General features: G+C 49.9%; 5 protein-coding genes across 5 annotated transcripts; 3 read left to right on the top strand and 2 right to left on the bottom strand.

Moving 5' to 3' along the window:
* Positions 1 to 47: 47 nt before the first annotated feature.
* Positions 48 to 1,421, top strand: N7519_000402 (glycoside hydrolase family 172 protein; the record flags this gene model as incomplete). The annotated part of the gene is made up of 1 exon (XM_057287181.1): positions 48 to 1,421. One exon carries the CDS (start codon positions 48 to 50, stop codon positions 1,419 to 1,421), a length of 1,374 nt encoding a protein of 457 aa, XP_057153264.1.
* Positions 1,422 to 2,001: 580 nt separating this feature from the next.
* On the top strand, positions 2,002 to 5,586 carry N7519_000401 (LLM class flavin-dependent oxidoreductase; the record flags this gene model as incomplete). Its single annotated transcript, XM_057287180.1, has 2 exons — positions 2,002 to 3,058; positions 4,370 to 5,586. The coding sequence occupies 2 exons, from the start codon at positions 2,002 to 2,004 to the stop codon at positions 5,584 to 5,586; spliced, it is 2,274 nt and encodes a 757-aa protein (XP_057153263.1).
* A 293-nt stretch (positions 5,587 to 5,879) lies between these two features.
* Positions 5,880 to 6,593, bottom strand: N7519_000400 (uncharacterized protein; the record flags this gene model as incomplete). Its single annotated transcript, XM_057287179.1, has 1 exon — positions 5,880 to 6,593. One exon carries the CDS (start codon positions 6,591 to 6,593, stop codon positions 5,880 to 5,882), a length of 714 nt encoding a protein of 237 aa, XP_057153262.1.
* A 1,496-nt stretch (positions 6,594 to 8,089) lies between these two features.
* N7519_000399 (RraA family protein) lies at positions 8,090 to 8,836 on the bottom strand (the record flags this gene model as incomplete). The annotated part of the gene is made up of 2 exons (XM_057287178.1): positions 8,090 to 8,716; positions 8,783 to 8,836. The coding sequence occupies 2 exons, from the start codon at positions 8,834 to 8,836 to the stop codon at positions 8,090 to 8,092; spliced, it is 681 nt and encodes a 226-aa protein (XP_057153261.1).
* Positions 8,837 to 9,148: 312 nt separating this feature from the next.
* N7519_000398 (uncharacterized protein) lies at positions 9,149 to 11,564 on the top strand (the record flags this gene model as incomplete). The annotated part of the gene is made up of 2 exons (XM_057287177.1): positions 9,149 to 9,675; positions 9,734 to 11,564. The coding sequence occupies 2 exons, from the start codon at positions 9,149 to 9,151 to the stop codon at positions 11,562 to 11,564; spliced, it is 2,358 nt and encodes a 785-aa protein (XP_057153260.1).
* Between the last annotated feature and the right edge of the window lie 686 nt (positions 11,565 to 12,250).

Raw genomic sequence — 12,250 nt, 5'->3', positions numbered from 1 at the left:
ATTGCAAACAAATTCACCCAACTAGCTTCTCCGATCATACCTTGAAGATGCCCATTGGAAACGACCTGTTGGCCAGCATGGCAAAGAGAAAGGTGGCTCGCAGTGCTCGCGTGGCCAGTTGGGACCAGAAGGGTCTCAACGAGGATGCTTTTGTTGTCCTGCCGGGCCAGTCAATTGTGCTGGCCGACCTGGAAGGCCCTGGTGCCATCACACATTTGTGGTTTGTTCAAACCTGCCGCAAGATCATAGGTCCAGGCCTGATTCCCTACTCCAAGTCCGGGGTTGCGATGATGGAAATCCACAATGCGCTCGGACTCAACTACGAAGTCAACGACCCAGACTACTATCGCAAGGTACTCATCAAGATGTACTGGGACGACTCGGAGACCCCAAACGTTATTGCACCGATCGGAGACTTCTTCTGCCTTGGCCATTCCATGGCTGCCAACTTCCAGTCCCTCCCATTCACGGTCTCCGTTAAGCCATCCGAGGAGAAGAAATTCGGCGGAGCTGCCGCGTTCAACTGCTACCTCACCATGCCTTTCAACAAACGGGCACGCATCGAAATTGAGAATCAGAACGATGAGGCCTATTTCCAGTACTTCTATGTCGACTACGAACTCTATCCGGAGCCCCTGCCCGCGGATACGCTGTACTTCCACGCGCACTGGCGCCGCATGAACCCAACCAACGGCTGGGCCCCATCTCGTATTCAGACAAACAGCCTCGAAACGCAAGTGCCCAACCTAGACGGAAAGGACAATTACGTCATTTTGGAGACCGAAGGCGCTGGCCAATTCATCGGCTGCAACCAATCCGTGGCCCATTTCCAAGGCACCTGGTGGGGTGAGGGTGACGATATGATCTTCATCGACGACGACACCTGGCCACCTAGCATGCACGGCACAGGTGGTGAAGACTACTTCACTCAGGGATGGGGTATGCAGAAGAACGCGTACCCATTCTGCGGCACCATCATCCACGAGGAAGATGTCCCGAATTACCAGGTCAGCTACCGCTGGCACCTCGCTGACCCAGTGCGCTTCAACAAGAAGATCAAGGTAACCATGGAGTCTGGCCATGCCAACCACCTCCGCGACGACTGGAGCACTACCGCCTATTGGTACCAGACACTTCCTGGTCCCAAGCTCGATATTCTGCCGGTCGAGAAGCGCATTCCGCGCAAGCCTCAGTTCCCGCCTGGCGATGATGTGCCTGAGCCGGATGTGAGCAGCATGAGTTCCAACAAACAGGCCATGGTCAAGCAGCGCGACGAGCGGATGGAGGCGTTTGTCAAGGACCGGGACGAGTGGCTGGCGCGTCGCGCACAAGATTCTCAGGATAGGGCGCGAAGCAACGTGGAGATCTGCAAGGATATCCGACAGCGTTTTCTGCAGACTTTGGGCCAGCAACTGTACTGAAAACCGTGTCTGCACTGCAATTTCATATCTGGTTCCAATCACTGTTTTGCTGTTATATATTAGATGGCATCCCAAATAGCTGGCCACGGCGAGGCATACCACGCCAAAGATTATGCCAGTGATAGTGGCATCAATGGGATTCGTTTTGCGAAATCTCTATCTAGGGAGGTGAGGTCTTGATAAGTTAGGCTTGAAATTGAACTGCGATCTCGGCCAGTTTTCTATGCTGGTCCTAGTCAACATCATATTGCGATACTCAAGGTCCATCTTGCGCAATACTGGCGCAATGCCTTGTAGTCCTCGTACTATTGCTCACTTGATGCGACCGTAGAAATAGCGCTTGCTCAAATTAGAAGGGAAATCTAAGTAAAACATACGATCCGGGCCAGAAGGCTATGGGTATCGACTTGCGTGCTAAGACGCAATCTCTTAGCATCTTGCGTCATACGTTGATGCCAAATCATCCCGGAGAAACTCCAATCCTGAAGTATTAAAAGAGGATGGATCTACCGCGAGGTGGAAAGTAGAATAGTATCTGACAATACAATTCAGAACGTCAAACGGTGAAAAAGAAGCCACTATGCCGGAATTCATCAGCGTCACCTTCCCGAACGCATCTACCGAGATCAATCCAATCCCCAACGCCTCGATTGATCCAGAGTACCTCGTTCGCTACGCTCGCAACCTCGATGATTATGGTTACAACTACACGCTGGTGCCATATGACTCCTCATCATATGATCCATTCACCATTGGAGCCACCATTCTCTCTGTGACTAAGAACATCAAGGTCATCATTGCCCTGCGACCCAACACGTTGTACCCCACAGTTGCAGCAAAGGCACTAGCTACATTGGACCAACTGAGCTCCGGTCGCGTCGTTGTTCACTTTATCGCAGGCGGAAGCGATGCAGAACAGGCCAAAGAAGGAGACTTCCTGAGCAAGGATGAACGTTACGCGCGCCTTGAGGATTATATCAAGATTCTCCGCCGTGCATGGAAATCCGACGAGTTATTTGACTGGGACAGCAAATACTACCAGTTCAAACAGTTCAGCAACCGCGTTCGGCCAACCAACGGCACAATCCCGGTCTCAGTCGGCGGGTCATCAGATGAAGCATACCGCATTGGAGGTTCCCTGGCTGATATCTTTGGACTCTGGGGTGAACCTTTGAAAGAAACCAAGGATCAAATTGATCGCATTTATGCTGAGGCAGCAAAGGCCGGTCGCCCGGACTCGGACAGACCTCGCATCTGGGTGACCTTCCGTCCTATCATTGCAGAGACCGAAGATCTCGCCTGGGCCAAAGCACATAAGACTCTCGATGCACTGACCACCAACCGAGCGAAGGGGCAAGGCAAGGTCCCCGCTGATGCGCCACCTCCACAGAACGCAGGTTCCCAGCGCCTTCTTGATATTGCCGCCCGTGGGGAGGTCCAGGACCGAGCTCTTTGGTATCCGACTGTTACGGCAACTAATGCTCGTGGCGCATCCACTGCCCTGGTTGGATCGCCCAAGACTATTGTCGAGTCCCTCCTTGACTACATTGATCTTGGCGCGGACCTCATCTCTATCCGGGGTTATGATAATCTCAACGACGCCATTGATTATGGACGGTTCGTGCTCCCCAAAGTTCGTCAATCGTTACAAGAACGGGAGAATGGCACGCGGAATTAAATAACAACATGAGAACTGGTCTTAGTTTGTATCATGCATGTCCTACATATATATTTGTTTTTATGATGTCGAGTGGCTACTCAATGAATCGATTCCAGTGGCGAGGTTTCATTTCAGTTCGAGCACCGACCCACATCTAGGCCAACCTGCAAAACGATAAATTCCTATAGCAAAGGGTGCCATTGCAAACTAAGTACCACTTGCTGTTTCTAGACGGGACAACAGGGTCATCTGATGGTTTCAAGTAGCTGCGTTCTCCACAGCTCGCCACGTATCAGGGGCCACACCCATTGCACTCGGCGTTTTGTAGGATATCCCATTGGTGGCTGGTACCCTATCTGCTCAAAGGTGGGAGATAGCGCGTTGGGCGCTCCCAGACGCAATGACCTTCCTCATTTCCCACTCGGCGATCGAGGACCCAGCCCCTGGCTATGCCGTTACTGATCGTGTATGTACAATCACTGGCTCCCACGGGTATAGGCATTTTGGTGTTTTTGATCCCAATTCTCATCCTAGAATGAATCGGTAGTAAAAGGTGAGAATCTTCCAGGTGCAGTCTGCTTGAATGCACACTCAGGGATACATAGGGGGAAAAGAATAAGCAATATGTGTAGTATTACGAAGCCGAAGCTTTAGAAATGGAAAAAGAATGGCAGGATTACAAGTCTTCGGACAAATAGTAAAAATCGGCTAGCTCAGGTGAGGCATTCATGCCAATTATGCTTTCATACAGTTTGTGACGGACCTTTGCTACATATGTATTTGCTAGATTTTTCCAACTTTTATCCCTTTCGTTTCTTTTATTCCGAAGCTATATAAACGAGAGTTTCATGGCAGTTAGATAGACATTCAGTATAATAACCATATATTAGATTGATTCTTTTAACCACCACACTCTCCTGGGTTTATAGTGGATACGGACCCCATCAGCATGGCATGAGAGAATCATCGGGCTCTTCTCAGGAGCTCGGTCGATCTATAGAAACTGCAGATCATGGTTTCATCGATGAAGAAAGCCACCAGACGGCCAGGGTGAAGCTGGATAGTATGTAGTTACCACCTGGGCGCATGAAGCAAACAAGATCAGGTATAAAAGCCTTCACCATCAGCCTTCATCTCTCTCTTTCTCTCTCTCTTTCTTTCTTCTCCCGTACCTCTTGTCTCACATTACTTTGACTCTTTGATCAAAAGTGAGATCTTACATTGGACCAGTAACACCTATTCCTTTATCTCCTCTCATCTTGTCCTTTCTTACCTGCACCGATGCAAGGCAAGACTCGGCCCGAACCGAGCCGACTTGCCGGCCCTGCGCCCTCGGCCCCACCTGCCGCTCCGATCGCCTGGCTGAGCAAGATCCGATCTACAACGGATCCGAATCATACGATTATGACGAACAATACTATCATATCTCAGTCGCCTGTTGGCGCCAACTGCCAGGAACACAAACCTGGCCCCGCTCCATCTGGTCTCAGAGACCTTGCAGGTGACGAAGACTTCTACAACCCCGCTCACCGTGGTTCTCAATCCGGAATTAGTGAACTGGAGCAGGGTGTCACAGACTACGAGAAGTTCATGCGCTCGTTTGACCTTGATCCCCATCCTCCGTACGATACTATCATTTCAGCCCAGGCGGAATACGAGAAACTCCTCCGACTTGAACATCACCGAACTCGTGCTGTCACCGAACGCCTTAGGGCCGCTGAAGTCGCGCACTCCGACGAGTTAATGCAAATGAAGTACAGCGAGCTTGAGAGGTACAATGAGCTAAAGGAGCGACATGACCGCGCCGTTGAAGAGGCAAAGGATTACGCCTACGCACTGCGCCGTCTGCGACTTGACGAACCGACTCCCGCGGGACCCGAGGTACTTACTTCCGATGAAACCGCAAATCGAACAAAATTCTATCAATCTGCCTTCACTGCTGAGAGCGTTGAAGGGGACACCAAGCCCCGAATCAGCAAGTCCACCTACCTCCCCGACCCGGAAAGACTCGACGATGGAGTCAACCCCACCTTTGAGAGCTGGCTCGTTGATATGCGCGGCAAGCTTATGCTCAACGCAGACCATTACCCCACTGAACTGCACAAAATTACCTACGTGGCTTGTCGAACCACTGGAAAGGCCCACATGCACTTGAACGCCCGTCTGAGCCAGGATGCCGTTCTTCCGTACACTGGAGCCGAGGACATGTTCGAGGACCTCAAGGAGATGTTCAACGACGAATCTACGGAGTACAGGCTAGAGGCCATGAAAACTACAGATGACTTCTACCCCTACCTATGCAAGTTTTTGCAGAGCGCCGGTGCCCAGGGAAGACCTTATGAGTCCTTGAAGTTCGAGCTGGGTATCCACCTGACTGAAAGACTCATGACAGCGGTCGAGCCTGAATTTCATGACGAGTTCGTCACGCTTGGAGAGTTTGCTATGTTCTGTGCGGAGGAAGCTAATCGTCTGGATCTGGAGCGTGAACAAGGATTTAGCTGGTGATAGCTACGTGCCGATACTTCAATACATTGATATGGCCCCTTGCTCTACGCTCTGTGGTCTCTTCGGTTGGTAAACAGTAATAATATTTAAACTCGACTGCGGATAGATATCCTGCTGGTAATTTCATCTTGCTCAGAAGGGGCGGGATAGAATAAGAAATATGATACAGCGCTAAAGTGGAAGTGAATAAAAACTAGTCTCTCCCATTCGTATGGTTCTATAGAGAAGAACATTAGCAATCTTCTATACAATCTTCATATCCCGGTCAAATCCCTCAAAAAGAAAAGTCCACTTCAAACATCCTCGATATCGAAGCGAATATCCAGTTTGTGAAAGTCTAAACCACTCTGAAAAGTAACAATTCGTGCAATGCGTTTAACACCCTGGCCAAACGCACCTAGAATGAGGGATCCGACAACCTTACCAATAGGCGTACCCATAATAGCGCGGAACTCCGGTGAAGGATAGTCCCAAGTCTGGAGCTCTGCAGATTGATACTTAGCCCCCTCACGGGATGGGTAGATCTGTTCCTCAATGAATGGTTCAGTCGAGGGTTCCAGTATATTGTTCATAAAAATATACTTCAGACCATTCAACGGATAGTGCATTTCATAGGCCATCTTGGCAAGCTCAGACACGTAGGGATCATTCGTGACGTGTGATCTTCTAATAGAATAGAAGAAAAGCACACCTGGTCCAATCGTCCCAACAAACGCTGTGACTCCATTGTGTGTCTTGATGATTGAATGCCGTACACACGGGGACTCTGTGGGATCCAGATCATTTGGAATTAGCTCTCCGACTGGCAGGCCGAGACCAACGATAGAGGAAATCAGTTCCGGTTTTAACCATTGTCTTTCATGCTCGATATTCCAGTCCATAGGCTGTGGCAGAGACCATGAGTTGAGTGTAGTAATCCGAACTGGGCAATCGGCTTCGTTGGCGTTTTCCATCCATCGGATTAGCTTATTCCCATAGGGCTCAAACTGGGGATACTTGAAAGCCATTGCGGGCAGAGTTGGTACGACACTCTCAATAGACAACAGCGTACCTCTGGCAGAGCTATATACTCAAGGCTCGCACATATAACGAAAGCAACAAAGGGGACTTAATAATGGCATTGTACAGCACACATTGGGTGGGACGAATTGACAAAGACTCAACGACTCAAAGACTTATCAAATCAAAGAACACGGGAGTGTCATGCGTGGCCCCGGGGATTGCCTTGGCTTTGTCATGGACAAAGCAGAGACAGCACTATGTACCCATAAGCTTCTGCCTCTCTCCCTTTGATCCAATGAATGGTAACTTGACGGCCTCGTTTCCATTTCTCAAGGATTTCCGACTGGGCCACGCGTGCGTAGTGTTTCCTCTGGCATTTACCATAGTGATCTGATAAACTAACTGGTACCGAAAAGGGATCCCAGCCCCAGTCATCGTGTAGATAGTCTGCCATAAAGCCTTCCATCGCAGACTCGATAGATAGCTCATCTGAATAGAAAGTATGCAGATGATCACAAGCGGTCGAAGAGAAACCAATATTGCCATCAAAAGACGCCTGGGCACTGTTCAAAGGTTGAATGACATGATCCCTTCCTCGGACTATCTGAAGGATCTCGGTAGTCGGAGTATCGTTCTCTTCTGAGTTAGACGACTCGATTCTTCTCTTTTTCACGGTTGGAGGCAAGGCTAGTGGTGGGGCAGCTTCTTGGACATGACGCAGGTTCTTCTTCCCGGGAAGATGCTTCGCAAGGTGGGAAACCTCAAAAAGACAAAAGTGTCTGGATAAATTCCATGTTGACCTGCGTCACTTGCAAGATATCGAAGACGGGTTGAAGTGAGAGGAACTGCTGCTCTAGCCATTTAATACGCGCCCCGCATTTTACTATGAAGTCTCATGGTATGGACAAATGCTTGTTACCACCGTGGACATCGACACATCACACCTCTGCTCGGGCGCAATTACCATAGGCAGGTATGCCCCCATCGCATTTGACGCGCTTCAGCCGACATCGTCGACATGCCGATCGCACATTCCTGGGCGGGGGAGTGGCTTCTTCTACCATTGTGCCTTAGAAAAAAGTAACATGAAGAGGACTGTCCGGAGCCACCCCTTATTTGATTAATCAGCGCTGAATGAACTTTATGATACTCGCTCAAAGTGTTACGAAAGGCGCAAATTGAGGTGTGGCCTGGGGAAAATCAAAGGCTTAGCGTAACCGGGGTACAGCAACCGGCCCCCGGGGCCCCGGGGCGAATGCCGGATGACTAAATTCGACATTTTCTACACCTGGGAAAGCCTGGAGGTCACGAGGTCTGTTGATGGGATTCATTGTAAGCTATCCTGCTGTTATGCCGATTCAGGTTTGGCAATCATGCGCTCTCGGCATTACGAATCATCTGGAGCGAGAAGAGATGCGCGGGCTTTTGTACAGCTTTATGAATTTGATAGACACTAAAATCCCCCGAAAGAGCGTGGATTGCCTCTTATCCAGAAACTCCTTCATTTCCGAAGCTTCTTGATCGTAGGACCCATCTCTTCACCGGCCTCAAGACACTCCAATGTCTTTTGATCGATCTCATACCGCTCTTGACAGAGACGCACACAATCCTCGATGTGGGTAACAGGAATAGAGACAACGCCATCCTGATCACCGAGGATATAATCACCAGGCTCAATAGTAACCTTCTCATCAACCTCAACGTTCTCATATTGGACAGGGACATTGAGCTCCGACGAGCGTGTAAAAGTGTTCGACCCCAGGATGCTGATTCCCCGAGCAAAAAGACCCATATTCAGTTCCTGGTGCTCAGAAATATCACGGAAGCGACCGTCAATCACAACACCAGCAGCTCCGAGTTTCTTTGCCCGTGTGCTCATCAAGCCTCCCCAGCATGCGCTGATCAGACCCTTCGGCTGAGAGACAAACACCACACTGCCCTTTGGGATGGCATCGGCAAAATGACAAGGTGGTGTTGGTGAGGTCTTGTCTGCAGCAGGTACCATGCGAACTGTGTATGCCGGACCAAAGATCTTGGCTACTGCGCCGTTTGACCCTGGGCTGTACATTTTGAGGCCGGAAAGGTATCCCCCATGACGGAGCCCTAGACCGACCAGGGCATCTCCGATCTGCAGTTTTCGTTTGTTAGTAAAGAAACTCCGTGAAGATACGCGTTATATATAAGATGAACTGACATCGCACGACGCGAACTTGCCCAAGGCTTGGATAGCTTTTGCACTTGCGGCCATGTTGTATTATGACACAATAAAATGAAAACAAAGTCGCAATACTTGAAAGTTCGAAGTAAAGGACTTCCCGTATGTTACAGCCCCAATCGAAAGTGCCGTAAATCGCAACGGGTTAATCCAAAGTGCCGATGAGGTTGATGCGCGGAGTAACCCGGACCCACCCGGAGCGCTCCAGCGAATTCTCCGCCTATGGCGGTTCGAAATGAAGTCGGAGGCCAAAAATGTATCTTATAAGCAGATATCTTTCGAGTGTTATGGCTTCGCTGTCAGGTCTCCTTAATCATTCACGCGATCGTGTTGAGCGAAGGCAATATGATGCGAAACTCCCGGGTCGCGCAAGCATCTAGATCGCGAATTCTCAATTCGACCTCGAGGCGATTCAACCATGGCCATGAAATCCTTGGTGTCAATTACCACAAGCAAATCGCAAATCTTGAGGTTTTGAAACAGCAGTCTCAGCGACCGTTGACTTTGACCGAGAAACTCCTCTATAGTCATATCGTCACCGGTGACAAGGAGTGGAACCTACAGAAGATTGAGCGCGGGAAAACAATTTTGGGTCTACAACCTGACAGAGTTGCCTGCCATGATGCTACCGCGACAATGGCTCTCTTGCAATTTATCAGTGCAGGTCTCCCTCGAGTCATGATCCCGACGACAGTGCACAGTGACCATTTGATCATTTCGGAAAAGGGTGCCGCTGAAGACCTGCAGCGTGCCACATCTGAGCATGCGGAGGTGTATGACTTCTTGAGTAGTGCTTGTAAGAAATATGGTATCGGGTTTTGGAAACCTGGGTCCGGAATCATTCACACTGTGATCTTTGAAAACTATGCAGTGTAAGTTTCTGGCGTAGATAAATAACTTAGGAGTATACTGACTTGGCCCTTTTCATAGCCCTGGCGGTCTGATCATTGGAACTGATTCTCATACCCCAAACGCGGGTGGCCTAGGCATGCTTGGTATTGGAGTTGGCGGCTCCGACGCCGTGGACGCCATGTCTGGGATGCCATGGGAGTTGGTTGCTCCAAAGGTGATTGGTGTTCGCCTGACGGGCCAGCTCAGTGGTTGGGCATCAGGGAAAGACATCATTTGCAAACTGGCTGGTATTCTCTCTGTATCTGGTGGCAAGGGCTCGGTGATAGAGTTCTTTGGCCCTGGTACCGAGACCTTGGGTGCAACTGCCATGGCTACTATTTGCAATATGTCTGCCGAAGTTGGCTCAACATCGTGTGTTTTCCCATATTCGGAAGCCATGCGACGTTATCTTGATGCAACGAACCGCGAGTATGTGTCGGAGGCAGCTCTCAAGGTGAAGAAGACCATATTGACAGCCGACGAGGGCTCGGATAACTATTATAACCAAGTTATTGAGATAGATCTCGATACACTTGAACCGCACATCAACGGACCGTTCACGCCAGACCTGGCGCACCCCATCTCACGACTGAAGGCTGCCGTCACCGAGAAAGACTGGCCAACAGCCCTGAGCCATGCCATGGTGGGAAGCTGCACCAACAGCTCCTATGAAGATCTTGACAAGACCAGGCAGGTAGTTGCTCAGGCGAAAAGTGCAGGAATGGAAAGGTTCAAGGTCCCCTTCCTCTTGACACCTGGAAGTGAACAGATTCGCGCGACTGCTGAGGCAGACGGGATCCTATATGAACTGCGGGAGGCCGGAGCTGTGGTGTTAAGCAGTTCATGTGGTCCCTGTGTTGGATCGTGGGACCGCAAAGATGTAGATGTAAAAGGGAAAGAGAAGAACTCAGTTGTCTCAAGCTTCAACCGCAACTTCATTGGCCGCCATGATAGCAATCCTGCCACTCATTCCTTTGTCACTTCCCCAGAGATGGTGACCGCCTTCGCTTATTCTGGACGCCTGGACTTCAACCCTTTAATTGACAGCATCGCTGTTGGTGATTCATCTTTCCAGTTCACACCCCCCACAGATTGCGAACTCCCTCCGCATTTCGAGACCGGGGAGGATACCTTCCAAGCGCCACCTTCCGACGCGTCCGGTTTATCTATTGCATTGGACCCCAAATCAGATCGCTTGCAGCTCCTGACACCCTTCCAAGCATGGCAGCCACAGTGCGCCAATGGGATGGAGCTATTGATCAAGGTAGCTGGCAAATGTACCACCGACCACATCTCCCCTGCCGGTCCATGGTACAAGTATCGAGGCCACCTCGAGAACATCAGCAACAACATGCTCACTACCGCAACGAATGCATTCCTACCCGACACACCTCAAACCTTGGGCCACACGAGGAATCCACTGACTGGTCAAGTTCAAGTAGTCCCGGAGGTGGCACGAGAACTGCAGCGTCTTGGTATTCGCTGGTGCATTATCGGTGACCATAACTATGGGGAAGGTAGCTCGCGCGAACATGCCGCTCTAGAACCACGATTCTTGGGTGGTGTCGCGATTATTGCCCGGTCTTTTGCTCGCATTCATGAGACAAATCTGAAGAAGCAGGGCATGTTGCCTTTGACTTTTGATAACCCTACTGATTACAATCTGGTTGCGGAAGGTGATCGCATCACACTGCTTGGAGTTGAGGAGGGAGAGTTCCAGCCTGGAAAACAGGTTGTTATGAGAGTTCAACCTCGCCATGGTCAGGCTTGGGAGGCTCAGTTGAACCACAGTTATCACCCAGGGCAGATTTCTTGGCTCCGTGCTGGAAGTGCGTTGAATCACATCAGGGCCACTATGCTCCAGAAATGAGTGATCTCCCTGGTATTTATGGAAGGGGCTGATTCGTTTGTCCGTTTCTTTGGTATATTTGTATATCGTAACCCAGCAATTTGTGATAGAGCATTACAGACTGTACATGGCACATTACACCCAACTTCTAATGTTCCTTTTTGCAATTGTAAAAATGATTCACCATACCTCTCCTAACCAAGCCCGAACTTTGGCAGACAACGGGGAACCGTGTGTTAGATCCTACTTGAAGGATTCCACAGAGGCCTCCAACATCATCTTTTGATTTCGAACCAAGCTCTGTGGCTAGCCCTACTTAAATCACTCGGTACCAAACGGAGCCACCCACCAGCTCAACAACCCCTTTCAGCTGGCCAGAATCCAACAAAATGGCATGCCACACCTAGGCGGCAACCATTTTATACAAGAGAATGTAATGCGCAGACTATGTCTATCCTTCATCTCTGACGGTTGAGTTGTCTGCAAGCACAACGATCTCCCTGGCTGTCTGGGCCACTTGCGAAGTCTCTACTCTTATTATCTTAAACTGAGAAGTTGATAGGGTTTGACGAGAAGGTATGAAACGTATGGGCCTCCCAAAATCCGGTCTTAATTCAGTAGTGACGGCATAACATATTGTCAATAACATCATGAATGCTTGAGATTGATCGCGGCTATACAACGACTCAGTGACCGGGTCATGGGGG

This window comes from Penicillium mononematosum, assembly GCF_028829835.1.
Source record: "Penicillium mononematosum strain IBT 11891 chromosome Unknown utg000001l:1.0-4488741.0:1.0-4491989.0, whole genome shotgun sequence".
In the NCBI taxonomy this organism is placed as follows: Eukaryota; Fungi; Ascomycota; class Eurotiomycetes; order Eurotiales; family Aspergillaceae; genus Penicillium; species Penicillium mononematosum.
Note: the sequence above shows the minus strand (reverse complement) of the source record. Positions and strands in the feature narration are given on the sequence as shown.